Source organism: Pan paniscus, chromosome 10 (assembly GCF_029289425.2).
Source record: "Pan paniscus chromosome 10, NHGRI_mPanPan1-v2.0_pri, whole genome shotgun sequence".
In the NCBI taxonomy this organism is placed as follows: domain Eukaryota; kingdom Metazoa; phylum Chordata; class Mammalia; order Primates; family Hominidae; genus Pan; species Pan paniscus.
In genome coordinates, this window is record NC_073259.2 from 42,900,060 (window position 1) to 42,927,304 (window position 27,245).

The 27,245-nt window shown below is 46.2% G+C and overlaps 2 protein-coding genes across 7 annotated transcripts in view; both read left to right on the forward strand.

The window, feature by feature from the left end:
- The window catches only part of BIN2 (bridging integrator 2), a 43,195-nt gene extending 37,537 nt beyond the window's left edge, over positions 1–5,658 (forward strand). For both annotated transcript variants that reach the window (XM_003810793.4, XM_034935834.2), the window contains exons 12-13: positions 1,920–1,991; positions 5,170–5,658. In XM_003810793.4, the coding sequence (XP_003810841.4) occupies positions 1,920–1,991; positions 5,170–5,199 (102 nt within the window). In that variant the 3' untranslated portion in view covers positions 5,200–5,658. The remainder of the gene's footprint in view (positions 1–1,919; positions 1,992–5,169) is intronic.
- Positions 5,659–11,954: 6,296 nt separating this feature from the next.
- The window catches only part of SMAGP (small cell adhesion glycoprotein), a 29,436-nt gene continuing 14,145 nt past the window's right edge, over positions 11,955–27,245 (forward strand). The window contains exons 1-2 of one of the 5 annotated variants that reach the window (XM_063593060.1): positions 11,955–16,477; positions 17,424–17,495. In XM_063593060.1, coding sequence (XP_063449130.1) covers positions 16,098–16,477; positions 17,424–17,495 — 452 coding nt within the window. In that variant the 5' untranslated portion in view covers positions 11,955–16,097. Of the gene's footprint in view, positions 16,478–16,522; positions 16,675–16,739; positions 17,204–17,423; positions 17,496–27,245 lie in introns of those variants that run through there. The other 4 variants (XM_003810789.5, XM_003810790.5, XM_008963165.5 and 1 more) reach the window with 4 other exon arrangements.

Below are 27,245 nucleotides of genomic sequence, written 5' to 3' on the forward strand. Positions count from 1 at the left end.
AGCATAGCCACTTCTCATTTTTCTGCACTGAAAAGAGCAACTGAATGGTTGAATTGATTTCAGTTTGATTTTATAATGTATTATATGATTTTAGATGGAGACAGTAATAGAGTGACTTTTTGATTGCCTCTGGGGAATGATAAAACAAGTTTGCATTCTTGGAGTCATCTTTTTGAAGGGAAGAGTTTATAGGAGGCAAGACTCTTTCTGACCATTTTAAGAAACAGGCTAGTAACACTGTCCTCCCTGGAAAAGAGGTACAGGATACACTCTCCTTTCGCCTGAGTCTGTCTCCTTGTATTTTAGATTTATAATATTTCCTTACTGTTAGCCTCTCTGGTGGGATTACTTTGGTCATCAGCTAAGGAGAAATATTTTTCCTGTAGAATTAAGCAACTAGAGCATCTTAGATCCTAGCCTATTCATGTCATCAATCCTCTGAAGCCTGTGTATGCTCACTTCCCTTGCAGATGCATTATAAATCATATTTTCTCTCAGGCAGAATTATGGACATGTCACATGTAAAAATGGGTAAATATAAATATAACTGGGAAAAAACATAGCCATTTTTGAAAAAAAAATTACTGGGAAAAAATCTGTTCTTGCTTACTATTTGAACCATCTCAGAGAGATGGAAGGTTTTGATAACTTTCCGGGAGGTGATGTAACATCACCTTTGAGCTAATTCATGACCTGGAAAGGGAGGAGGGAGTAAAAAGAAAGAAAATGTCCTTGAAGGAGAGATCTTGGAATTTCAAGTGGCTATCACACTGTTAGAAATTGGTTCTGTTGGCCAGGTGCCATGGCTCACACCTGTAATCCCAACACTTTGGGAGGCTGAGGGGAGTGGATCACTTGAGGTCGGGAGGTTGAGACCAGCCTGGCCAACATAGTGAAACCTCATCTCTACTAAAAGTCAGGCATGGTGGTGGGCGCCTGTAATCCCAGCTACTTGGGAGACTGAGGCAGGAGAATCACTTGAACCTGGGAGGTGGAGGTTGCAGTGAACCGAGATCACGCCACTGCACTCCAGCCTGGGTGACAGAGCCAGATTCCTTCTCAAAAAAAAAAAAAAGAAAGAAAGAAAGAAAAAATTAAAAAGAAATTGGTTCTGTTTTTAAAATATATATTTTATAGTTTTTAAATTAAATTTCATGTTTTAAAAACTTATTTTAAACCTCACAGGGTCTTCCCCTAGCATAGCAGTTTCTAGGCAGGGCTTTCTTTCTTTTTTTAAAAATTTATATTTTTAGAGATGATCTCACTATGTTGCCCAGGCTGGAGTGCAGTGGGTATTCACAGGTGCAATCATAGTGCACTGCAACCTTGATACTCCTGGCCTCAAGTGATCCTCCTGCCTCAGCCTCTCAAGGAGCTGGGACTACAGGTGTGCACCCCTGCACGTGGTCTAGACTGGGCTTCCTACACCTTGGGTTCCCATCTCAGAACCTAAAATTTTTCCCAAAGAAATTATTTTACCACTTGCTTCTCCTAACTGTATGTCATGAATTAGGATCACTTAAGTGTGAGAGTTGCAGTACGTTCTTGAGGACGGTTCATCTAAAAGTGGCAGGTAGTAATTTTAAGACCTCGCACTCCCTTATAGATACACATCCACACCACGTCACACAGATTACATGGTTTTTGATCATGGAAACAACTCAGGAATTCAAAGACCTGGTTTCCTGTCCCAGCAAGTCTTTTTACTCTTTGAATCTTAGTTTATTCATCTGTAAAAGAGGATGGATGAAAGCCTTTCCCGATGCCTTCAGGCTCTGGTGAAACAACACTGTATTTTTCCCTTTGTAATAGTACAAATACTGAGACCCTTGTAAAGTATAAGGCACAGAAGACACTTCTATGCTGAGAGGCTGGAAAGGTTGAGCCACATCTTACTGGCAGAACTCTTCTCTTTGTAGGGCCAAGACCAGCTTCAAGTCTTCACGGTACCAGAAAACAACAACCTCACAGCACCTGAACCTCAAGAAGAGGTAAGACCAGATATACAGAGAATAGATTGGGCATTAGATTGACAGGGGTTTGGGAATAGGCTGGAATCTTCACCACAGGCTACAAGGGGAATCCGGCAGTGAACCATACCCTTAGGGCAGTCAAGCAGGTGGGAACCAGAGGAAACAAGAATGAACTGGGACTTCATGGTGTCTCCGTGCCCATTTTCCTATACTTGACCTTAAACTGGCCCTATCTTCTAGGTATTTATTTAATTAAATCTCAAATTATTTCAAAAAGGAGTTAAAGAGGTTAAGATATTTTTTAAAAATGCAAAAAGGTCATATTATACAGTAATGTGTTGCTCAACAACAGGGATATGCTCTGAGAAATGCATTATTAGACGATTTTGTCATTATGTGTGGCTGTATGGTATAGCCTATTGCTTCTAGGCTGCAAACCTATACAGCATGTTACTTTACTGAATTCTGTAGGCAGCTGTGACACAGTGGTTAATATTTGTGTATCTAAACATAGAAAAGTACAGTAAAAATAGCATATAGAAAATAAAAAGTGATACACTTGTATAGGGCACTATCATGAGTGGAGCTTGCAGGAGTGGAACCTGCTCTGGGTGAGTCAGTGAGTGAGTGGTGAGTGAATGTGAAGGCCTAGGACATTACTTACACTCCTGTAGACTATAAACACTGTACACTTAGGCTACACCATTAAAAATATTTTTCTTCTCTTTTTTTTTTTTTGAGACGGAGTTTCACTCTTATTGCCCAGGTTGGAGTGCAATGGCATGATCTCGGCTCACCGCAGCCTTGGCCTCTGGGTTCCAGCAATTCTCCTGCCTCAGCCTCCCGAGTAGCTGGAATTACAGGCATGTGCCACCACGCCCAGCTAATTTTGTACTTTTAGTAGAGACGGGGTTTCTCCATGTTGGTCAGGCTGGTCTCAAACTCCCGACCTCAGGTGATGCACCTGCCTTGGCCTCCCAAAGTGCTGGGGTTACAGGCGGGAGCCACCACACCCGGCCAAAAAATATTTTCTTTATATCCTTATTCTGTAAGCTTTTTTCCGTATTTTTTCTGTTTCTTTTTAAAACTTTTTTGTTAAAAACTAAGACACAGAGCTGGGTGTTGTGGCATGTGCCTGTAGTAGTTCCAGCGATGCAGGAGGCTGAGGCAGAAGGATCACTTGAGCCCACGAGTTCAAATACAACCTGGGCAACATAGCTAGACACCATCTATAAACAAGTAAATAAAAACACACAAACATACACATTGGCCTACGGTCAGGATCACCCATATCACTGTCTTCTACCTTTACATTTTGTCCCACTAGAAGGTCTTCGGGGCACTATCACAAATGGACCTGACATCTCCGGTAATAACAACGCCTCCTCCTAAAGGATCTACTTGAGGCTGTTTTACAGTTAATGTTTTTTTAAATAAGCAGAACTTTTTTTTTTTTTTTGAGATGGAGTCTCTCTCTGTCGCCCAGGCTGGAGTACAGTGTACAGTGGCACAATCTCGGCTCACTGCAACCTCCGCCTCCCGGGTTCAAGCGATTCTCCTGCCTCAGCCTCCTGAGTAGCTGGGATTACAGGCGGTGGCGCCACCATGCCTGGCTAATTTTAGTATTTTTGGTAGAGACGGGGTTTCACCATGTTGGTCAGGCTGGTCTGGAACTCCTGACCTCGTGATCCTCCTGCCTCAGCCTCCCAAAATGCTGGGATGCTGGGATTACAGGCGTGAGCCAATGCACCTGGCCAATTAGCAGAACTTTTTTTTTAATAAGTAGGAAACACACTAAAATAATAATAAAAAGTATTGTAGGCTGATGTGGTGGTTCATGCCAGTAATCCCAGCACTTTGGGAGGCTGAGGCAGGCAGATCACTTGAGGCCAGGAGTTCAAGACCAGCCTGACCAACATGGTGAAACTCCATCTCTACTAAAAATACAAAAATTAGCCGGGCATGGTGGCACACACCCGTAATCCCAGCTACTTGGAAGGCTGTGGCATGAGAACATGAGAATCACTTGAACCCGGGACATAGAAGCTGCAGTGAGCCAGGATTGTGCCACTGCACTCCAACCTGGGCAATGGAGTGAGACTGTGTCTCAAAAATAATATATATAGAAAAATATTTTTAAAAGCATAGTATATTAAATACATCAAGTAATATAGTTGTTTATTGTTATTAAGTGTTATGTACGGTACATAATTGCATGTGCTATACTTTTTACAACTGGCAGCACTGTAAGTTTGTTTATACAAGCATCATCACAAATATGTGAGTAATGTGTTGTGCTGTGATGTTATGAAAGCTACAATGTTAACAATAGCTGCCACGTCACTAGGCAATAGAAATTTTTCAGCTCCATTAAAATGTTATGGGACCACCTATGTATATAGAGTCCATTGTTGATCAAAACGTCATTATGCGGCATGTGAACTGCATATTTATATATGTTTATTATATTAACATACACACATATACACAACATACAGCAGAAAAACTCAGAATTATATGAGACAGGATAGTGATGTAAAATGGAGCCATGAATTAGGCAAGTATAAAAAATGCATTCTATAAAATAAGCTTACTAAGGATGACCATGAGATTGGTTCCAGACTTTCTAAAATCCAAGAAGAGAAAAACCTGATCAGTTAACCCAATTCACAATGCTCATTCCTTAAGGAGGCTAGGTGCCGGGGCTCACGCCTGTAATCCCAGCACTTTGGGAGGCTGAGGTGGGAGGATCACTTGAGCCCAGGAGTTCAAGACCATTCTAGGCAACAAAATTTTTTTTTAATAAATTAGCCAGGCATGGTTGTGTGCGCCTGTAGTCCTAGCTACTCAGAGGCTGAGGTAAGAATACTTGAGCCCTGGAGTTCAAGGCTACAGTTAGCTATGATTGTGCCACTACACTCCAGCCTGGGAGACAGAGCAAGACTATGTCTCAAAAAGAAAAAAAAAGAAATTCTCCTGTGAATCATCATAAAGATATTGTGAATGATGTAATGAACAATATCTGCAACAAGTCCTTGCAATAATCCCAACAACCAGTTTCACATTGCCTCCCTCAAGAGAGGCCAGTGGCATTACATGAAGTATAATTCAGTAGAAGCAAACTGAGTTTAACCCCTCCATAAGTGGTTGGTGGGAAGGCAGGTCAACACCTAACACAATCATGTTTACTTTCCAGGTATCTACAAGTGAAAATCCACAACTCTGAAGAGAAACTGCCAAGACTCCTCCTGCCCCAAACCTCACCAGAGAAGCTCTTCAACCAGAGGGTATAGGTCAGAGGGATATAAGAGCCAGCATCCATCCCTGGGTTCTCAGTAGGAATGCTGGTGCTGTCTAAAGACCTGGCATTAATGGAGGCGGAGGAGCAGCCTTATGGGAGGGATGGAGGGAGGCAGGCTGGGGAGAAGAGAACATTAGACTCAGGGAATATTTAATTCTGGTTTTAGCATTATTAGAATAAGACTTTATACATTAACTAAAGTGGAGCTTTAATCACTATAAAAAGCAAAAGTATCTATAGACACAGACACTTGTCTATACAGAGACATAACCACACACACTCAGAGGATAGTGAACAAATCTGTCTTTGACTTACGACCCATTTTGCAAGACTTAAAGCCAGAAGAACACATTTTCAGATTGTTAAATAAAGTCTGATTCTGACTATCTGTGGATTGTTTATTTGACAAAGGGCATTGTTGCAACCCAGCACACTGTTTTCCACTTAGGTATGGTTATTGATTCTGCCCCAGGTTCAGAAAGCTTTAGTCACATCCCTGACCCCCAGCTCACCCTAACTCCTGACTGTAATTCTTTTATGATACCAAGGGCCACAGACTCTTCTCTTTAATCCTGCATGTGCTCCCCACTCCCCACTTTGGTTGATAAACAGATACACTTGGAAAGGGGTAATAACATTTTAGAGCTATATCTAGTGTTTACAATTTAGTCCTTGGTATGAGTAAGGGTCTGAGCACAAGAGAGGAAGATATGAAACCGAAAGGATACAAAGTATAATAATAACAATCATATCGGCTGGGTGCGGTGGCTCACAGCTACAATCCCAGCACTTTGGGAGGCCGAGGCCGGTGGATCGCCTGAGGTTGGGAGTTCGAGACCAGCCTGACTGACATGGAGAAACCCTGTCTCTACTAAAAAAATACAAAATCAGCCGGGCGTGGTGGTGCATACCTGTAATCGCAGCAACTCGGGAGGCTGAGGTGGGAGAATCGTTTGAACCCAGGAGGCGGAGGTTGCAGTGAGCCAAGATTGTGCCATTGCACTCCAGCCTGGGGAACAAGAGTGAAACTGTCTCAAAAAAAAAAAAAAAAAAAATCCTATCCTAGAAATGGCATAAAATTTGGAGTCAGAAGTCCTGGATTCTTTTGGGAGGCCAACAGGGGAAGACTGCTTGAGCCCAGGAGTTGGAGACTAGCCTGGGCAAGATGATGAGACCTCTATCTCTTATTTTTAAAAAAAATTTTAAAGGGCTGGATGTGGTGGCTCACACCTTTAATCCCAGCACTTTGGGAGGCTGAGGCGGGAGGATAACTTGAGCCCAGGAGTTTTACACCAGCCTGGGCAACATAGACCCCCATCTCTACAAAAAATTTAAAAACTAGGCCAGGCACGGTAGAGCGCACCTATACTCCCAGCCACTTAGGAGGCTGAGGAGGGAGGGTCACTCCAGCCTGGGAGGTTGAGTCTGCAAGGAGCAACGATCATACCACTGCATGCCAACCTGAGTGACAGAGGGAGACTCTGTCTTAAAAAGAAAAAGAAAAAAAAAAAAAAAAAGGGCCGGGCACGGTGGCTTACACCTGTAATCCCAGCACTTTGGGAGGCCGAGGCGGGTGTATCACAAGGTCAAGAGTTCAAGACCAGCCTGGCCAACATGGTGAAACCCCATCTCTACTAAAAATACAAAAATTAGCCAGGCGTGGTAGCGCACACCTGTAGTCCCAGCTACTCAGGAAGCTGAGGCAGGAGTATTGCTTTAACCTGGGAGGCAGAGGTTGCAGTGAGCCAAGATTGCGCAGCCTGGGTGACAAAGCAAGACACTGTCTCAAAAAAAAAGAAAAAGTTAAAAAAGGAAGTCTTGGATTCAAGTCCTATCATTACTTTATATGAAAATATTTGTGACATTTTCAAAATAGCTCTGAAGTCCTGCCAACTTGATAAATGCCACATAAATGCCAAAACCTTTCCATCCTTGCTCTTGTTTTTAGAGGTGATGATATCACCATTCGTTCAGTCATTCTGCAAGCATTTACTGAGCATCAACCGTCTACCAAGCACTGAGTACTAGTACTAGGAACGAGGGAAACGATGAGGGGTGTTAAAAATAAGATATTTAACGAGACAGAATATTGAGCAAAGAGCAGAATGGGCAAGATTTAGTGATGGGCTAGAAGGGGACACATGATGAAAAGTGAGGTGTTTTTCTTTTGTTTTGTTTTGTTTTGTTTGAGATGGAGTCTTGCTCTGTTGCCCAGGCTGGAGTGCAATGGTGCAATCTCGGCTCACTGCAACCTCCGCCTCCCTGGTTCAAGTGATTCCCTAAGCCTCCAAGTAGCTGGGATTACAGGCGCACACCACCACACCCTGCTAACTGTATTTTTAGTAGAGATGGGGTTTCACCATGTTGGCCAGGCTGATCTCGAACTCCTGACCTCAGGTGATCCACCCGCCACGGCCTCCCAAAGTGCTAGGATTACAGGTGTGAGCCATCACACCTGGCCAGGAATTATTCTAAGTTAGGCTTGAGAGACTAGAACTTGGTGGTGTCTTTCCTTTTAACAATGACCGCAGAAAGAAGTATATTTATGTGGGTTCTCTGGTTGCAAGCAACAAACTGACAAAATTAAGCAATAAACGATATGTTGGGGCTGAGTGTGGTGGCTCTCACCTGTAATCCCAGCACTTTGGGAAGCAGAGGCTGGAGGATCGCTTGAGTTCAGGAGTTCAAGTACAGCCTGGGTAACATAGTGAGACCCCATCTCTACAAAAAGTTAGCCAGGCCTGGTGGCATGTACCTGTGGTCCCAGCTACTTGGGAGGCTGAGATGGGAGGATCGCTTGAGCCTGGAAGGCAGAGGTTGCAGTGAGCCATGGTTGCACCACTGCACTCCAGCCTGGGCAACAGAGCGAGACTCTGTCTGAAAGAAAAGGATATGTTGGGGCCGGGCACAGTGGCTCATGCCTGTAATCCCAGCACTTTGGGAGACCGAGATGGGCAGATTGCTTCTGATCTCATGGCAAATCCAGGAGTTTGAGACCAGCCTTGGCAACACGATGAAACCCCGTCTCTACCAAAAAATAACAAAAATTAGCTGGGCATGGTGTTGTGAACCTGTAATCACAGCTAATCTGGAGGCTGAGGCACTGAGAATTGCTTGAATCCGGGAGCCAGAGGTTGCAGTGAGCTGAGATTGCATCACTGCACTCTAGCCTGGGCAACAGAGTGAGACCCTGTCTCAAAAAAAAAAAAAAAAAAAAGATAAAAGGATATGTTGATATTAGACAGCTCATAGAGCCAAAAAAAGAACCAGGCTGCAGGAAGGACAAGAGCCAGCCCCTGGATGTCTGCAGCAGGAATGTGTGGACAGCCCCTCCAGCAGCTGCCACCTTCTGCCACTGTGTTCTCTCCAGATCCACATTCCCTAGAGAAAATTCAACTGGCCCAATTTGCATGATGTGTCCATCCTATGGCCAGGGAAATGGCGAACTGTGACTGACACTATTACCAGACATGTTAGTGCCTATGACGAGAAGAAGACCAGTGATAGGAGGGGATCATGATAAGGAGGGTGAATTTTTTATTTTTTTTAATTTTTTTTGAGACAGTCTCACTCTGTTGCCCAGGCTGGAGTGCAATGGTACTATCTCAGCTCACTGCAAACTCCACCTCCTGGGTTCAAGCAATTCTCCTGCTTCAGCCTCCCGAGTAGCTGGGATTACAGGCATGCACCATCATGCCCGACTGATTTTGTATTTTTAGTAGAGATGGGGTTTCTCCATGCTGGTCTCGAACTCCCGACCTCAGGTGATCTGCCCGCCTCGGCCTCCCAAAGTGCTGGGGTTACAAGCATGAGCCACTGCGCCTGGCCAGAAATGTTCTTAATTTTAATTATGGTGATAGTTTTATGGGTATATACATGTGTCAAAGCTTATCAAATTGCATATTTTATGTGCAATTTACTGTGCATCAATTATACCTTGATTAAGCTATAAAACAAACTCTAGGTGTCCCCTACAAGCATTGGATGCAAGGAATTTGTAGTCCTTGCAGGATGTTCCAGTAGATATGTTCATTTAGGAGCTGGAAATACATGTTTATATTTGGGAGTCATTTTTTCCAGAATCTAATCCTGTTACTCCTTTTTCTTTTCTCTCTTTTTTTTTTTTTTTTTTTTTTTTTTGAGACGAGGGCTCATTCTTGCCGAGGCTGGAGTGCAGTGGCACCATCTCAGGCTCACTGCAACCTCTGCTTCCTGAGCTCAAGCGATTCTCCCACCTCAGCCTCCTGAGTAGCTGGGCTACAGGTACGTGCTACCATGCCCGGCTAATTTTTGCATTTTTTGTAGAGATGGGATTTCGCCATGATGGCCAGGCTGATGTTACTCTTTAAAAAGCATCATCTGGCCGGGCACAGTGGCTCACGCCTGTAATCCCAGCACTTTGGGAGGCCGAGGCAGGCAGATCACAAAGTCAGGAGTTCAAGACCAGCCTGACCAACATAGTGAAACCCCGCTTCTGCTAAAAACACAAAAAATTAGCTGGGCATGGTGGCATGCACCTGTAGTCCCAGCTACTCAGGAGGCTGAGGCAGGAGAATCGCTTCAGCCCGGGAAGTGGAGGTTGTGGTGAGCTGAGATAGCACCACTGCACTCCAGCCTGGGCAACAGAGCGAGACTCCGTCTCAAAAAAAAAAAAAAACATCATCTTTGCTTTGGGAAGCCAAGGCTTGAGGATTGCTTCAGCCCAAGAGTTCAAGGCCAGCCTGGGTGACAAAGCAAAACCCCATCTCCACAAAAAATTAAAAATTAGCTGGGCATGGTGGCACATGCTTGTAGCCCCAACCACTCTGGAGGCCGACGCAGGAGGGTATCTTGAGCTCACATCAAAGCTGCAGTGATCTTTGATCACACCATTGCACTCCAACCAGCCTGGGCAACAGAGCGAGACCCAGTCTCAAACAAAAAAAAGAAAGAAAGAAAAAAGGAAAGGATCATCTTCAAAGGATCTCTACTGCATACAGCAGTAATGGAGAGCTTACATTTCCCCCTGAGAGGAGAGTTGTTCTTCAAATTATAAAAGCCCTACTGCCTGTCCTTTTTCATAGCTCTCCTAAAAGGTGTTCCACTCCCAGGCTAGGCGCAGTGGCTCACTCCTGTAATCCCAGCACTTTGGGAGGCCAAGGCGGACGGATCACAAGGTCAAGAGATCAAGACCATCCTGGCCAACATGGTGAAACCCCGTCTCTAATAAAAATACAAAAATTAACAGAGTGTGGGCCGGGCGTGGTGGCTCATACCTGTAATCCCAGCACTTTGGGAGGCTGAGGCGGGCGGATCACGAGGTCAGGAGATCGAGACCATCCTGGCTAACATGGTGAAACCCCGTCTCTACTAAAAATACAAAAAAATTAGCCGGGCGTGGTGGTGGGCGCCTGTGGTCCCAGCTACTCGGGAGGCTGAGGCAGGAGAATGGCGTGAACCTGGGAGGCGGAGCTTGCAGTGAGCCGAGATCCCGCCACTGTACTCCAGCCTGGGCGACAGAGCTAGACTCCATCTCAAAAAAAAAAAAAAAAAAAAAAGAAATTGAGTGTGGTGGCACATGCCTGTAGTCTCAGCTACTCGGGAGGCTGAGGCAGAAGAATCGCTTGAACCCAGGAGGCGGAGGCTGCAGTGAGCCGAGATCGCGCCACTGCACTCCAGCCTGGTGACCAAGCAAGACTACATCTCATAAATAAATAAGATAAAATAAAAGATGTTCCACTCCCTTGGCATTCAGAATCACTGCTGGGAGTGACACAGGGAAAATGCTGGGAACAGAGGCCCCTAGCTGCACAAGGCCCTCAATCCTTTTCTCTCCAGGGCTTTCCCTCCTCTCCTCAGGAGACTGATCCTCTTTGGCGTGAGCCAGAGACTTCTAGGGACTTACAGTCTGGTGGGGCAGACAAGCAGTAACTGCTGCAATAGAGGCACACCTGAAGTGGAAAATTTTACTAAATTGTGAGGTTGGCACTTTGTTTGTGTATAACCCTACTGAGAGCTCCGAGGAGGCAGGGGAAAGTGCCCATATGCTTACCTAGGGTGGATAGTGCCATTTGGGGAACAGCTTGTTTACCCTAACTGACAAAATGGTAATGTCCAGGGGAAAGACTGCCATCCTGGCAGCAGCACAAGGTGGGGCTGAAGGCCAATAAAACTGGGTGGAGATGAATGTCTCTTGTCCCCTCCCCTAAGGCCCCTTGAGGTCTATTGACAAAAGGACGGCCTCTGCAGTTTCTGAGGTTTAGCATTTAATCCTTGGAGAACACTGGTAGTTTACCACCACAAGCCTTCATTCATCATCTATCTGTATGCCTCTCTACATAGAATTAATTGCAAGAACATCCTCCAGTCCCTGCCCTCCAGCAGTTTGAAGGACATACTGACAGACTAGGTAAGACATGCAGAGAGCTCGAGACATGACATATCCAGATAAACAGCACACACACCAGAGAGCACAATACGCACACTGCTTACAATAGTATTTATTTTACACCAAACTGGGTGCTGAGCTTGTGCATATTGGATCTATTTTTCTGTATGACTACACTTTTAAAATGAGGTATGTTGGCTGGGAGCAGTGGCTCACGCCTATAATCCCAGCACTTTGGGAGGCCGAGGCAGGTGGATCACTCAAGGTCAGGAGTTTGAGACCAGCCTGGCCAACATGGTGAAACCCTGTCTCTACTAAAAATGCAAAAGTTAGCCAGGCCTGGTGGTGTGGACCTGTAATCCCAGCTACTCTGGAGGCTAAGGCATGAGAATCACTTGAACCCGGGAGGCAGAGGTTGCAGTGAGCTGAGATGGAGCCACTGCACTCCAACCTGGACGACAGTGTGAGACTCCACCTCAAAAAATAAAATGAGGTATGTGACTACATAAAAAAATAAATAAATAATGTATCAGGCCAGGCGTGGTGGCTCATGCCTGTAATCCCAGCGCTTTGGGAGGCTGAGCCGGGTGGATCACCTGAGGTCAGGAGTTCGAGACCAGCCTGGCCAACATGGCGAAACTCTGTCTCTACTAAAAATACAAAAAATTATCCGGGCCTGATGGCAGATGCCTGTAATCCCAGCTATTTGGGAGGCTGAGGCAGAAGAATTGCTTGAATCTGGGAGGCGGAGGTTGCAGTGAGCCGATATCACGCCATTGCACTCCAGCCTGGGTGATAGAGCAAGACTCTGTCTCAAAAAAAAAAAAAAAAAAAAAAAAAATCAAGTATCAGCAAACCTTCTAAGGTTACATTTTATTCATTTTTATTATTATTATTATTTTTTTTGAGATGGAGTCTCACCCTGTTGCCAGGCTGGAGTGCAGTGGCGTGATCTCTGCTCACTGAAACCTCCGCCTCCCAGGTTTAAGCGATTCTCCTGCCTCAGCGTCTTGAGCAGCTGGGATAACAAGCATGTGCCACCATGCTCGACTAATTTTTGTATTTTTATTAGAGTCGGGGTTTCACCATGTTGGCCAGGATGGTCTCGATCTCTCAACCTTGTGATCTGCCCGCCTTGGCCTCCCAAAGTGCTGGGATTACAGGCATGAGCCACTGTGCCTGGCCTATTTTTATTTTTTTAATGTTTAATTTTTGTGGGTTCATAGGAGGTATATATATTTATGGGGTACATGAGATTTTTTTTTTTTTTTGAGACAGAGTCTTGCTCCGTCGCCCAGGCTGGAGTGCAGTGGCACAGTCTCAGCTCACTGCAAGCTCTGCCTCCCGGGTTCATGCCATTCTCCTGCCTCAGCCTCCCGAGTAGCTGGGACTACAGGTGCCTGCCACCACACCTGCCTAATTTTTTGTATTTTTAGTAGAGACGGGGTTTCACCATGTTAGCCAGGATGATCTTGATCTCCTGACTTTGTGATCCGCCTGCCAAAGTGCTGGGATTACAGGTGTGAGCCACCACGCCTGGCCTCATGAGATGTTTTGATATAAGCATGCAATGCATAATAAAATCATATCATGGAGAATGGAGTATCCATCCCCTTAAGCATTTATCTTTTGTGTTAAAAACAATCCAATTATACTATTTTAGTTATTTTTAAATGTACAATTAAGTTATTATTTATAGTCACCCTGTTGTGCTACCAAATAGTAGGTCTTAAGGTCTTATTCTTTTTTTTTTTTTTTTTTTTGTACCCATTAATCATCGCCACCTCCCTCCCTAAGGTTACTTTTTTTTGGTTGAGGGGAAAGGGTCTTGCTATATCTCCCAGGCTGGAGTGCAGCCTTCACCCCCAGGGCTCAAGTGATCCTCCCACCTCAGCCTCCTGACTAGCTGGGACCACAGGTGCATGCCACGACTCCTGACTAACTTTTTTTGTATTTTGTAGAGACAGGGTTTCAACATGTTGCCCAGGCTGGTCTCAAACTCCTAGGCTTAAGTGATCTGCCCACCTTGGCCTCCCAAAGTGCTGAGATTATAGGTGTAAGGTTACTTTTCTTTTTCTTTTTTTTTTTTTTTGAGTCAGAGTCTCACTCTGTTGCCCAGGCTGGAGTGCGTTGGTGCAATCTCGGCTCACTGCAACCTCCACCTCCAGGATGCAAAAGATTCTCCTGCCTCAGACTCCGAAGTAGCTGGGATTACAGGCTCCTGCCACCACACTCAGCTAATTTTTGTATTTTAAGTAGAGACGTGGTTTTGCCATGTTGGCCAGGCTGATCTCGAACTCCTGACCTCAGGTGATCTGCCTGCCTTGGCCTCCCAAAGTGCTGAGATTACAGGCGTGAGCCACTGCGCCCCACCAGTTACCTTTTAAAGAGAAAAAAAAGATGCTTATTGAAAGAACATTACTAACAACTGTCGAAATTGTGAAAGTGACAGCAAATCAGTAGAGTCAGTCAGTTGAGCCAGATAGCCTCTGAGTCTGTAGTTCTTTTTTTTTTTTTTGTCGCCCAGGCTGGAGTGCAGTGGCACAATCTCGGCTCACTGCAACCTCCGCCTCCCGGGTTCAAGCGATTCTCCTGCCTCAGCCTCCCCATTAGCTTGGATTACAGGCGCCTGCCACCACGTCCAGCTAATTTTTGTATTTTTAGTAGAGACAGGGTTTCACTGTGTTGGCCAGGCTGGTCTCAAACTCCTGACCTTGTGATCCACCCGCCTCGGCCTCCCAAAGTGCTGGGATTACAAGTGTGAGCCACCGCGCCTGGCTGAGTCTATAGTTCTAAACAATCTTCAACACATAATAGAAAATGTGAAAGAGACAAACCCAGGTCCAAGAACGATCTGAACTTCTCCTGGAATTCATGATCAAGGTGGACAGCTAGAAGTATGTCAATGCCAGCAATTGTCCTCCTTTGGATTTAGCCCTCTTGGATTTTAATTTCCTTTTCTCTTGGATATTCTCTTATCTAAGGACAAGCCAGGCTCACCTTTCTTTTATTAAGTTACATATGCACAGCTGGCATGTCACTTTCTTTGCCTTTCTTGGTTGGATTGGCATTTTCCCATGCACATATTTACATATATTTCTCACAATATATTTATATAAAATGAATTTCATCACTTTTTTATTGTTTGTTTTCCTCCTGTATTTGTGTTTGTTTTTTTCTTTTGAGACGGAGTTTTGCTGTTGTTGCCCAGGCTGGAGTGCAATGGTGTGATCTCGCCTCACTGCAACCTCTGCCTCCCAGGTTCAAGCAATTCTCGTGCCTCAGCCTCCAGAGTAGCTGGGATTACAGGTGTGTGCCACCACACCCAGCGGATTTTGTATTTTTAGTAGAGACAGGGTTTCACCTTGTTGGCCAGACTGGTCTCAAACTACTGACCTCAAGTGATCCACCCGCCTCCCAAAGTGCTGGGAGCCACAGTGCCCTGCCCTCTGGTTTCTTTTATAATGAACACTTTAGGAATAAAAGCAACTACTCTTGCTTTGCTTATGACTTTGTTTTGTCTTCCCCCTTTATGCCTCTCTCCTCTGAGACCTTCCCTTTCAGTCTGTTCCCGGATTAACATGCACAATCTGATGATGCCTGTTTTTCTATAGAAAGTATTTCTGTGTAAATACTGGTTTACAAACCTACAGAACGCACAGGAGTGCGAAGTAAGCACAGAAGTCTATCACTGGGAGGGAAAGAATAATCACAAGGGTTCCAATCCTAAACGGGAAGCCAAGGTAACAAGAGCTAGCGTTTATTGAGCACTTACTATGTGCCAGGCAAGGTTCTAATGCCTTACAGTACATATTTACTAACCTATTTCGTCCCAACAGTCACTCTATCAGACAGGTATTGCCCCAGATAAGAGAAAGGAAACAGAAGCTGCTTGTCCAAGATCACACAGCAGAGCTGATTCCAGTGCCTGCGTTATATACTATTACATCCTCTTAGTCACTGAATTCTTCTGATTAATTTGGGAACATTTCCTGCCACAAACGAGTGAGTCAAGAGGTAGCTAAAGCATGGCACTGATTATTCAAATTGAGGTGCTCACCATGCTCTAGAACCATGGATATGAGATGGCTTTACAGGCATGATCACTTTCAGCCCCGCATTTTAAGAATGAGGAAACAGATTTTCGAGATGTTAATTTGCCCAGAGTCACCCAGCTAGCAAGCAGAAGAGCTGGGGCTGTTTGAATCCAAAGTCCACGACACTCCTAACCGCTGCTCAACGCTGCCCCACAAGAACGTCCAGCTGGCAAGACCCGGGTGGGGCTCGTTGCTCTCCCCGCTTCACCTCCCTGCTTCACGGCCGGGGGTGTGCTGGCTAAGTTCGCTCATCTGCCAAGCTTCGGGACACAGACCTATGTGAGCAAGCGATAAACAAATGCAAATAAATGTAACTTTCCACATCAGCTAAAAATTCAGAGAACGTCAAGCCCAGGGAAATGGGACGGATCCCAGTTAGCCCGCGGCTCCAATCTGGTCCCCCCACCCAACCCCGAGCCTCGCGGCGAGAAAGGAAGCGGCTCCGGATGGAGAGTAAAGTGACAATCGGAGAAGGGCAAGCTGCCTTTCCTCCCGGGGGAGCCAAGGGGACCTGCAGAGGGCGGTTTCTCTCCGCTTTTCCTGTCCCACCCCGTCGGCCTGCCCCCCACCCCCTCCGGCCTCTGCGCCAACCCCGCGCGCCACCCGCGGCTTCCTCCGCTCGGGATCCTCGTTCGGCCTCTGCTGGCCTCCGCGACTCCGCGGTGCCCGCCCCCGTTGAGTTCAAAAGGACGCGCGGAGCGGCGCCGGCCCTTCACCAGCAGCCCGTCCGACTGGAAAGGTGAGCACGAGGGGAGGGCGGGGGCGCCGGAGAGCCGGGTCGCCCACATTCGCCGCAGCCACCTCGGCTGTGGCAGGAACCGAAACCGGGAGCGGCCGAAGCTCAGCGCTCCGCTGGGGCAGAGGGTCGCGGCGGCTGGGAACGCCGCACCCCGACGCACCGGCCGCCCCCAGCGCAGCGCGGTCCGCGGGGTGCTGGTAACGCGGGGGGCTCGGGGCGGGGGCGGGGGCGGGGACGGGGGCGGGGCCGCGGGGCGAGGACCAAACCCAGCCCGTCGCGTCCACCCCGCGTTCGCAGGGGCGTCGAGGATCTCCGGGGCGCGGGGCGCGGGCTGGGGCCAAGTGAGGCTTGGCAGGCTGTGCGCGGACCGCGCCCTGGACGGCGAAAGCAGTCCCGGAGGGGGCGGCCAGTCCGGCCTCCCAGCGTCCGAGGCGAGCCAGAAGGCGGCCCACGGCCCTCGCCTCCCGGTCCCGGCCCGGCTACTGCGCTGCGCCCACTCCGCTCTGGAGCCTGGGCGCGGGTCCTGACCTTCCCGGCCCTCTCCTGACACCTGGTGGATGGCGTCACCAGAACTCCGAGCTGTGGAACCCTAGGGTACCTGTTACCGCGCTTTGGCGAAACTGGGTTCGCTGCTGATTTGCGAACCTTTGCCTGACTTTCTCAGGCCTTGAGAGATCTAAGTAAATTTGGTGGCCCATTGAAAGGATCGGGAGAGAGCGTATGAAGGTAACACCCCGTCAAACTGCATGCGGCCTCAGACCTGCTCCTGTGGAGAGCTATCGGTACCTGGAGCCTGAGGAGATACTCAGGGAAACCAGAAGAGGACAAGTGGAAAAGGGGAAGGGACTTGGGAGAACCTGGCACCAGAGGCTTTCCTGGGACTTCCAGGACTCAAAGCCATAGGGGCCCACCCACTACATTCCTGTCTTTGCCCCTCTTCCTACAGATCTGCCTCTTCTCCAAGGAACTCAACCACTAGTGACAATGACCAGCCTCCTGACTACTCCTTCTCCAAGAGGTAGGTGAAGGCCTTTCCTAATCCCAGTGAGAAAGAATTGTTCAACATCCCCTTCCCCAGACCAGTCCTGGAAGCCTCAGCCCAGGTGGGAAGACTCCCACCTCCCTCTGCCTGCCTCACACGGGAAGGGCCTGGGAGGAAGCAGGAACTAGAGTGTGCCCCTTAATACGGTTTTAATCTGAAGTCACATGGACATGGTGACTTCACAAAGCTTTGTAACCTCGGTTTATCAAATAATTTTATGTCGGTAATGCCAGGACTTTGGGAGACTGAGACAGGAGGATCTCTTGAGGCTAGATGTTTGAGACCTGCCTGGGGAACATAGTGAGACCCCATTGCTAATTCAGAAGAAAGGAAGAGGCCGGGCGTGGTGGCTCATGCTTGTAATGCCAGCAGTTTGGGAGGTCGAGGTGGGCGGATCATCTGAGGTCAGGAGTTTGAGACCAGCCTGGCCAACATGGTGAAACTCCATCTCTACTAAAAATACAAAAAAATTAGCCAGGCGTGGTGGTGCACGCCTGTAACCCCAACTACTCAGGAGGCTGAGGCATGGGAATCGCTTGAACCTGGGAAGCACAGGTGAGCCGAGATCGTGCCATTGCACTCCAGCCTGGGCAACAAAGTGAGACCCGTCTCAAAAAATAGGAAGGGAGGGAGGGAGGAGGGAGGAAAGGAAAGGAAGGAAGGAAGGAAGATTATTGTATAAGCCTAAAGGAAGGGCTTTACATTCATCTGTCTAATAATTTATAGCTATGGCAAAGAATGTAGCAGAAACCCTTGTAATTAAATGTGGAAAAGGAATCTTCAAAGATAACAGGGAAATCATTTTTTAAAAACCTGCTAAAGATAGTATTGCTAACCTCTAAGCTCCGGTTTCATCATTCACAAAATAGGGAAAATAGTACCTATCTTATGATTTATGAAGATTAAATGAGACAACTCATATAAAACACCTAGAAGAGTGTGTAGTATCTTGTAAGCACTCAGTCACGTTGGTTATTAGCACTGAGTACTTGTTAGAAACCCATCTTTCCCTTGAAAGTGATTTTGCTGGCCTTCTCATTCCACTCCTCTGGTGATACAGACCCAGCATCAAAACCCTATTGTTCCCTGAAGGTGTGCGGAGGCCGGGCACTACTGCTCAGCACTCTGAGAATGGATGCCCACCTTTTAGTTCATCATCAGGCTGGGCCGGACAAACTATCAGTTATTTATTGACTGTTTTCAGCATGTGCTAGTTAGGGAGAGAGAGGAACAAACCCTTGGTTGGTCTATACACCTTTGTCTTCCTATACACAGTCACATTTGTCATTAGGACAGGCATTCTCTGCTTTTACTGATGTGGAAACAGGTGAGTGACACCACCAGTGGAAGTCTAAGACGGTGTCCTCTGTGACTGGTAATGCACACAATTCAGACTTTTAGTTGTCTGGTGAGAAGAGATAAAAGAGAGAAATGGCCAGGTATGGTGGCTCACGCCTGTAATTCCAGCACTCTGGGAGGTTGAGGCAGGCAGATTGAGCTCAGGAGTTCGAGATCAGCCTGGGCAACATGGCGAAACCCCGTCTCTACAAAAAAATTTAAAAATTAGCCGGGCTTGGTGGTAGACACCTGTGGTTCCAGCTACTCCAAAGGCTAAGGTGGGAGGATCCCTTGAGCCCAGGAGATGGAGGTTGCAATGAGCCGAGATCATGCCACTGCACTCCGGCCTAGGTGACAGAGCAAGACCCTGTCTTAAAAAAAAAAAAAAAAAAGAGTTAGGGGGACACGGAGTCAGGGGCGGGGGAATAGGTCAGCAAAGGCTTCATGGGTGGGTGAGGAAGGGGATCTGAGTCTTGCCCTTGAAAGACGGACAAGGTTCATACAGGCAAAGGGGCGCAGCAGGTATCTTAGAGAAACGTAGAATACCTTTTTCATGTGTACCTGCTCTAGATAAAGGTAGAATACCTCATACCATGTGTGAAGCTACAGAGACAATTTACCCTGGAGGATGTTCAGGAAGCGGGTGGGCAGAGGACCTCCAGAATAATCCTGCCCACAAGGGAGAAAAGGTGATACCTTGGCAGCTAGCTGAGGGATTAGAACCTTGGCAAGGGGGAGCTGTTTACATTTTTTAAATTTTATTATTATTATTTTTGAGACCAAGTCTTGCTGTGTCGCCCAGGCTGGAGTACAGTGGCTTGATTTCGGTTCACTGCAACCTCCGCCCCCTGGGTTCAAGCAATTCTCCCACCTTAGTCTCCCTAGTAGCTAGAATTACAGGCGTGCACTACCACGCCCGGCTAATTTGTATACTTTTAGTGGAGACGGGGTTTCGCCATGTTGGCCAGGCTGGTCTCAAACTCCTGGCCTCAAGTGATCTGCCCTTCTCGGCCTCCCAAAGTGCTGGGATTACAGGCTCATGCCATTTTTTCTTTTTTAAAATTTATGGTAAAATAAACATAGTACAGGTATTACCATTTTAGCCATTTTTTCGCAGACAATTCAGTGGCAGAGTAGTCCCCGCTTATCCACAGGGGATTCATTCCAAAAACCCCAGTGGATGCCTGAAATCTCAGATAGTACTGAACCCCATCTATACTGTGTTTTTTCCTGTACATACATACTTATGATAAAGCTTAACTTGTAAATTAGGCACAATAAGAGATTAACAATATAATAAAATAGAACAACTATAACAATATACTGTAATAAGAGTTATGTGAAAATGGTCTCTCTCACTTAAAATGTCTTATTTACTATAGATCTTAGAAACCTCAGTACACAGTTCTTTTTTTTTTTCTTTATTAAGTCAAGAACTTTCACCTTTTCACTTGAAGCACTTCTTGTTGGCATGTCCAAATTGCATCACTATTCTTGTGCTCTGGGGCCACTGTCATGTAAAATAAGGGTTACTTGAACACAAGCTCTGTGGTACTCTACTAAGCGTTTATAGCATGGACACAAAAGGATGATTCACTTTCCAGGCAGGATGGAGCAGGGTGTGAGATTTCATCACGCTACTCAGAACGGCACATAATTTAAAATGTATGAATTGTTCCTTTCTGGAATTTTCTTTTTCTGTTAAATTTCTATTTAATGTTTTCGGACTGCAGTTGACCATGGGTAACTGAAACCTAGGAAAGCAAAACCGCAGATAAGGGGGGACTACTGTTGTTTTTTTTTTGAGACGGAGTCTCGCTCTGTCGCCCAGGCTGGAGTGCAGTAGCGCCATCTCAGCTCACTGCAAGCTCCGCCTCATGGGTTCATGCCATTCTCCTGTCTTAGCTTCCCGAGTAGCTGGGACTACAGGCGCCCACCACCACGCCCGGCTAATTTTTTGTATTTTTAGTAGAGACGGGGTTTCACCGTGTTAGCCAGGATGGTCTCGATCTCCTGACCTCGTGATCCGCCCACCTCGGCCTCCCAAAGTGCTGGGATTACAGGCCAGCGCCTGGCCTGGGGGGACTACTGTATTAAGTAATTCATGTTCCTCACCACCATCCATCTCCAGAACTCTACCTTCCCAAACCGAAACTTGACACCCATTAAACACTGATTCCCCATTTCCCTGCAAACACCGTTCTATTTTCTGTCTATGTAAATTTGACTGCTCTAGGTACTTCATGTAAGTAGAATCATACAATAGACCTATTGTGTCTGGCTAACTTCACTTAGCATAATATTCTCAAGGTTCATCCATATTGTAGCATGTCACAATTTCCTACCTTTTCAGGGCTGAATAATATTGTTGTATGTGTATATTACATTTTGTTTATCCATTCATCTATGATGGACAGTTGAGTTGCTGCCGCCTTTTGGCTATTGTGACTGATGCTGCCATAAACATGGGTGTACAAATATCTTCTTGAGACCCTGCTTTCAGTTGTTTGGGATGTATGCTCAGAAGTGGAATTGCTATATCATGTGGTAATTCTGTGTTTGATTTTTTTGAGGATCCACCATATAGGTTTGCACAGCGGCTGCACCATTTTATATTCCTACCAGCGGTGCATAAAGGTTTCAGTTTCTCTACAACCTTGTCAACACTTGTTACTTTCTGTTTAACGGTAGTCATCATATTGTGTGTGAAGTGGTATCTCATTGTGGTTTTGATTTGCATTTCCCTAGTGATAGTGATGTGGAGCATCTTTTCATGTACTTATTGACCATTTGTATATCTTTGGAGAAATGTCTATTCAAGTCTTGTCCCATTTTTTAGTTGATTTGTTTTGTTCTTGTTCAGTTGTATATTTATATCCTTTAAAAATTTTTTTTTAAAAATTGATCGTTGAATCAGCCCTCTCTCTCTCTCTCTTTTTTTTTTTTTTTCTGGAGACAGAGTCTTGCTCTGTCACCCAGGCTGGACTGCAGTGGCACCATCTCGGCTCACTGCAACCTCCACCTCCCGGGTTCAAGCAATTCTCCTGCCTCAACCTCCCGAGTAGCTGGGATTACAGGCGCACACTGCCACACCCGGCTAATTTTTTGTATTTTAGTAGAGACGGGGTTTCACCATGTTGCCCAGGCTGGTCTCAAACTCCTGAGCTCAGGCAATCCGCCTGCCTTGGCCTCCCAAAGTACTAGGACTACAGGCATGAGCCACTGTGCCTGACCTTTTTTTTTTTTTTTTTTTAAGAGATGGGATCTTACTCTGTTGCCCAGGCTGGAGTGCAGTGGCACAATCCTAGCTCGCTACAGACCCAAACATCTGGGCTTGAGGGATCCTCCCACCTCAGACTCCTGAGCAGCTGGGCATGCACCATCACGCCCAGCTAATTTTAAAATTTTTTGCAGAGATAGGGTTTTGCTATGTTGCTCAGGCAACTCTCCCGGCCTGAAGCCATGCTCCTTCCTCTGCCCTTGAGTTGTTGAGATTATAGGCGCAAGCCACCTCACCTGGCTGCATTCTTGATCCAGCGAGTGACATGGGTGAAGTAGTGTTTTAGGACAGTCTCCTATCCACTGGGTCCAAGCAAGTGTAAGTTCAGAGACAGCAATAGACAAAAGAATAGAAATCACAGATAGGAAGAAAGCTTATACTTTAAATGATGGGATCACTAAAGGCCAGCTCTTCTCTTCCACCCCTGTCTTGCATTTCCCTTCCCCCACCTTCCCACCTATTCCTCCCTCACAGTCTATAAAGACTTCCTAGAGAAGATATCCTCCAGGAACCTTGAAAGGAAGGGCCACATTATGACTCCTGAGCCCTGGGCACTTCTGTCTTTGTGGGCTCCTCCTTCACTTAAAATATTAAAAATCATATTTTACAACTGCATCAGTGTAAGGAAGAATATGATAATATAATATAATTAATATTTATAATTAGTAATTGAATGGCATAACAACCTTAATATTTCTTTGACCTAAAATTTTGTTTCTTTTCCTTCTAATTATAAAAGAAATGAAAATCATTTAAAACATTTTCATGGGCCTTTCGAAGCATTGTGGGCCCAGGGCACTGTGCCTGTTGTGCCTAGTGCATAAGTCAGCCCTATTCGAAGTAGGGCAGAGTGGAACTGTGCCTTGTGGCCTTTGCCCACCGTGCCAGGTAAAGCTCATCTCTTGCCACCAAATGATCACACCAGCTACCGCCTAGGTTGTCCTCACCCTGTATTAGACACTTAGCATTTTTCTTTATTTTATTTTAAAAATAATTTTTTGTAGAAATAAGGTCTTACTATGTTGCCCAGTCTGGTCTCAAACTCCTGGCCTCAGGTGATCCTCCCATCTCAGCCTCCCAAAGCAGCATTTTTCATTGCACTTATTCCTCACCACAACCCAATGAAACAAGTTTTAGTCTCATTTTACAGAAGGAAAAACTGAAGTTCAGGGGAGTTAAGGAATTTTCTTTTCTTTTTTTTTTTTTTTTTTTTTTTTGAGATGGAATTTCCCACTTGTCACCCAGGCTGGAGTGTAGTGGTGCAATCTCGGCTCACTGCAACCTCCGCCTCCCGGGTTCAAGCAATTTTCCTGCCTCAGCCTCCCGAGTAGCTGGGACTATAGGCGCCCACCACTATGCCCAGCTAATTTTTGTATTTTTAGTAGAGACAGGATTTCACCATGTTGGCCAGACTGGTCTCGAACTCCTGATCTCAAGTGATTCACTCACCCCGACCTCCCAAAGTGCTGGGATTACAGGCATGAGTCACCGTTAAATTTTCAAAGATTAAAAAAATTTCCCAAGGTCACACAGCTAGTAATGGCAGAGGCAGGATTTTGTGCCAAGTCTGATTTACTGCAAGCCTATGTTCTTTCTGTCATGGTGTACTGCTCCCAAGGTCTCACTCCACCCAACTGGCTGGTGCACATGAAAGAGAAGGCAGAAGAAAGGGGGCCGAGTCCCAGGGTGGCTTCCCATGGAAAGAACTCGGGGAGCCGCCCTTTGTTGGGCAGGTCTAGAGCAAATAAGTAGGCTGGCAGACTCAGGTGGCAAAAGATCTGATGCCTCAGTGATAAGAGATTTAGCTCAGCCTGGGAACAAGGACCACAAAGAAGCCAGCCAGTATCTGGGTTAACAAAAACAAGAGTAAGTGAACAGAATAGATCTTGAAGGTCATTTGCTATTGGTTAGGACTTGGGTGGGGCCTTCAATCTTATGAACCTGAGCAGGGAAGGTTTGGAAAGACTGTAGTGCTATTTAATAATTATTCCTTTGTTTGGACAAAAAAATGGGGTAGAAACGGGAGAGAATGGGGGAAAAGCTATAAGCCATTTCCTCCTTTTATGCCAGCTTTCCTGAACTTAGTTTATTTTGTTGTTGTTTGTCCTTTTTTTCTTTTTTTGAGACAGGGCCTCAGTTTCACCCAGGCTGTAGAGCAGTGGCTTAATCACAGCTCCACAGCTCACCGCAGCCTCAACCTTCCCAGACTCAGGTGATCCTCCCACCTCAGCCTCCCAAGTAGCTGGGATCACAGGTGCGTGCCACCATGCCCAGTTAATTTTTGTATTTTTTGTAGAGACAGGGTTTTGCCATGTTGCCCAGGCTGGTCTTGAACTCCTGGACTCAAGTGATCCTCTGGCCTCAGCCTCCCAAATTGCTGGGATTATAGGTGTAAGCCACCTTGCCAAGCATGTTCTTTTATTTGAAAGGTAATACATGCCCCTCAGAGAATAGCTTTCTAGACCTTTTCTATGTACAAACATATATATGCATATTTATAGGGGTTTTTAAAGTTACTTAAAAAAAAATATACAGAGAGACAGGAGTCTCGCTATGTTGCCCAGGCTGGACTCAAACTTCTGGCCTCAAGCAGTCCTCCCACCTCAGCCTCCAAAAGTGCTGGGATTATGGGTGTGAGCCACTGCACTCTGCCAATTTACTTTTTTTTTTTTTTTTTTTTTTAAACAAAGATGCAGTCCTACTACATATACCACCTGGCAGTTTGCTTTTTTCATCTAACCATGTATCCTGTCCCAGTAATATTGTAGATCTCATATTCGTTTTAGCAACTGTTTCCACAATGGATGGCCTGTAATTTATTTCATCATTCCTCTCCAGATAGACATTCTAAGTATGTCTGGATTTTTTATTTTAAAATTTGATTTTAATGAGAATTCTAATAGAACACTTTCCATTTATAAAAATTCAACAATTAAGGCTGAGAGGGGTTCTGATGCTCAGCTAGTTCAACTAGCCATTCTGTCCTAGAATTCTCTCTCCAAGATGCTACCTAGCTTTTGTCCAGTTTTGCTCTTCCTTCTGTTGGGGAGACATCTGTCTTTCCCAGTTTCTGCTATTAGTGCTCTTGTACAGGTCATGCCTTGGCATATTAGAAGACAGAATTCAAGTTCTAGGCTCCCTTTTTTTTCTCTGGGCTTTCTCTTGCAAGCTTTCCTTATCTGACATGGTTTGCCTGCTCACCTCAAAACTGTGACACCCAGGCCGGGTGTGGTGGCTCATGCCTGTAATCCCAGCACTTTGGGAGGCCGAGGTGGGCAAATCACAAGGTCAAGAGTTCGAGACCAGCCTGGCCAACATGGTGAAACCCTGTGTTTACTAAAAATACAAAAAATTAGCTGGGCATAGTGGCGGGTGCCTGTAATCCCAGCTACTTGGGAGGCTGAGGCAGGAGAATCGCTTGAACCTGGGAGGCGGAGGTTCCAGTGAGCCAACATTGAGCCACTGCACTCCAGCCCACGTGACAGAGTGAGACTCCGTCTCAGAAAAAAAAAAAAAAAAAAAATTAAGGCTGGGCACGGTGGCTCATACCTGTAGTTCTAGCACTTTGGGAGGCCAAGGTAGGTGTATCACGAGGTCAGGAGTTCGAGACCAGCCTGACCAACATGGTGAAACCCCCTCTCTACTAAAAATACTGTAATCCCAGCACTTTGGGAGGCTGAGGCGGGCGGATCACGAAGTCAGGAGATCGAGACCATCCTGGCTAACATGGTGAAACCCCGTCTCTACTAAAAATACAAAAAAATCAGCTGGGCGTGGTGGTGGGCGCCTGTAGTCCCAGCTACTCGGGAGGCTGAGGCAGGAGAATCGCTTGAACCCAGGAGGCAGAGGTTGCAGTGAGCCGAGATCACGCCGCTGCACTCCAGTCTGGGCCAGAGAATGAGACTCCATCTCAAAAAAAAAAAAAAAAAAAAAAAAAATTGGCCGGGCGCGGTGGCTCACGCCTGTAATCCCAGCACTTTGGGAGGCCAAGACGGGCAGATCACGAGGTCAGGAGATCGAGACCATCCTGGCTAACACGGTGAAACCCTGTCTCTACTAAAAAAATACAAAAAATTAGCCGGGCGTGGTGGCGGGCACCTGTAGTCCCAGCTACTCAGGAGGCTGAGGCAGGAGAATGGCGTGAACCTGGGAGGCAGAGCTTGCAGTGAGCCGAGATTCCGCCACTGCACTCTAGCCCGGGTGACAGAGCGAGACTCCGTCTCAAAAAACAACAACAACAACAACAAAAAACAATTAGCTGGCTGTGCTGGTGCACACCTGTAACTCCCAGCTACTTGGGAGGTTAAGGCAGGAGAATCGCTTGAACCCGGGAGGCGGAGGTTGCAGCGAGCCAAGATCTGTCGTGAGCAGAGATCCTGTCTCCAAAAAAAAAAAAAAAAAAGAAACCATGACACCCAGATGAACTCAGCAGTCTAGGAGTGGTACAAAGTAGAGCAGTACTGTGGCCTCCATTATTAGACCATATTTATATTGCTGGTGCCTAAAATAACAGCAATCTTTAATTTTTTATGATTATAAAAGTAATTCTTTATCATTGTGAGAAATTCGGAATATAAAGGAAAGCATATAAAACAACGTAAAATTCAGGCACACACCTGTAATCCAAGCACTTTGGGAGGCCAAGGTGGCAGGATACCTTAAGGCCAGGAGTTCAAGACCAGCGTGGGCAACATAGCAAGACTCCCTCTCTACAAAAAACTTTAAAAATTAGCCAGGCATGGTGGCACACACCTGTAATCCCAGCTACTCAGGAGGCTGAGGTGGGAGGATTGCCTGAGCCCAGGAGTTCAAGGTTACAGTGATCTATGATTGCATCACTGCATTCCAGCCTGGGTGACAGAACAAGACCCTGTCTCTAAGAAAAAAAGAAGAAAATTAAAATCATTGGGAATTCCACAACCTATCTGTAACTCCTGCTGCTGTTTTGGAGTATATCCTTCCAGTGTCAGTGGTTTTTTTAGGGACCCCCCATAAGTACTTTATATATGATGTTGCTAAGCCATAGCTTCCCCATTCTTTGTGAGTAGTTGGCTTCCTGAACCTAAGAGCAAGGAATGTGTTAAATTCTCATCTTGTTCAGTTTGATG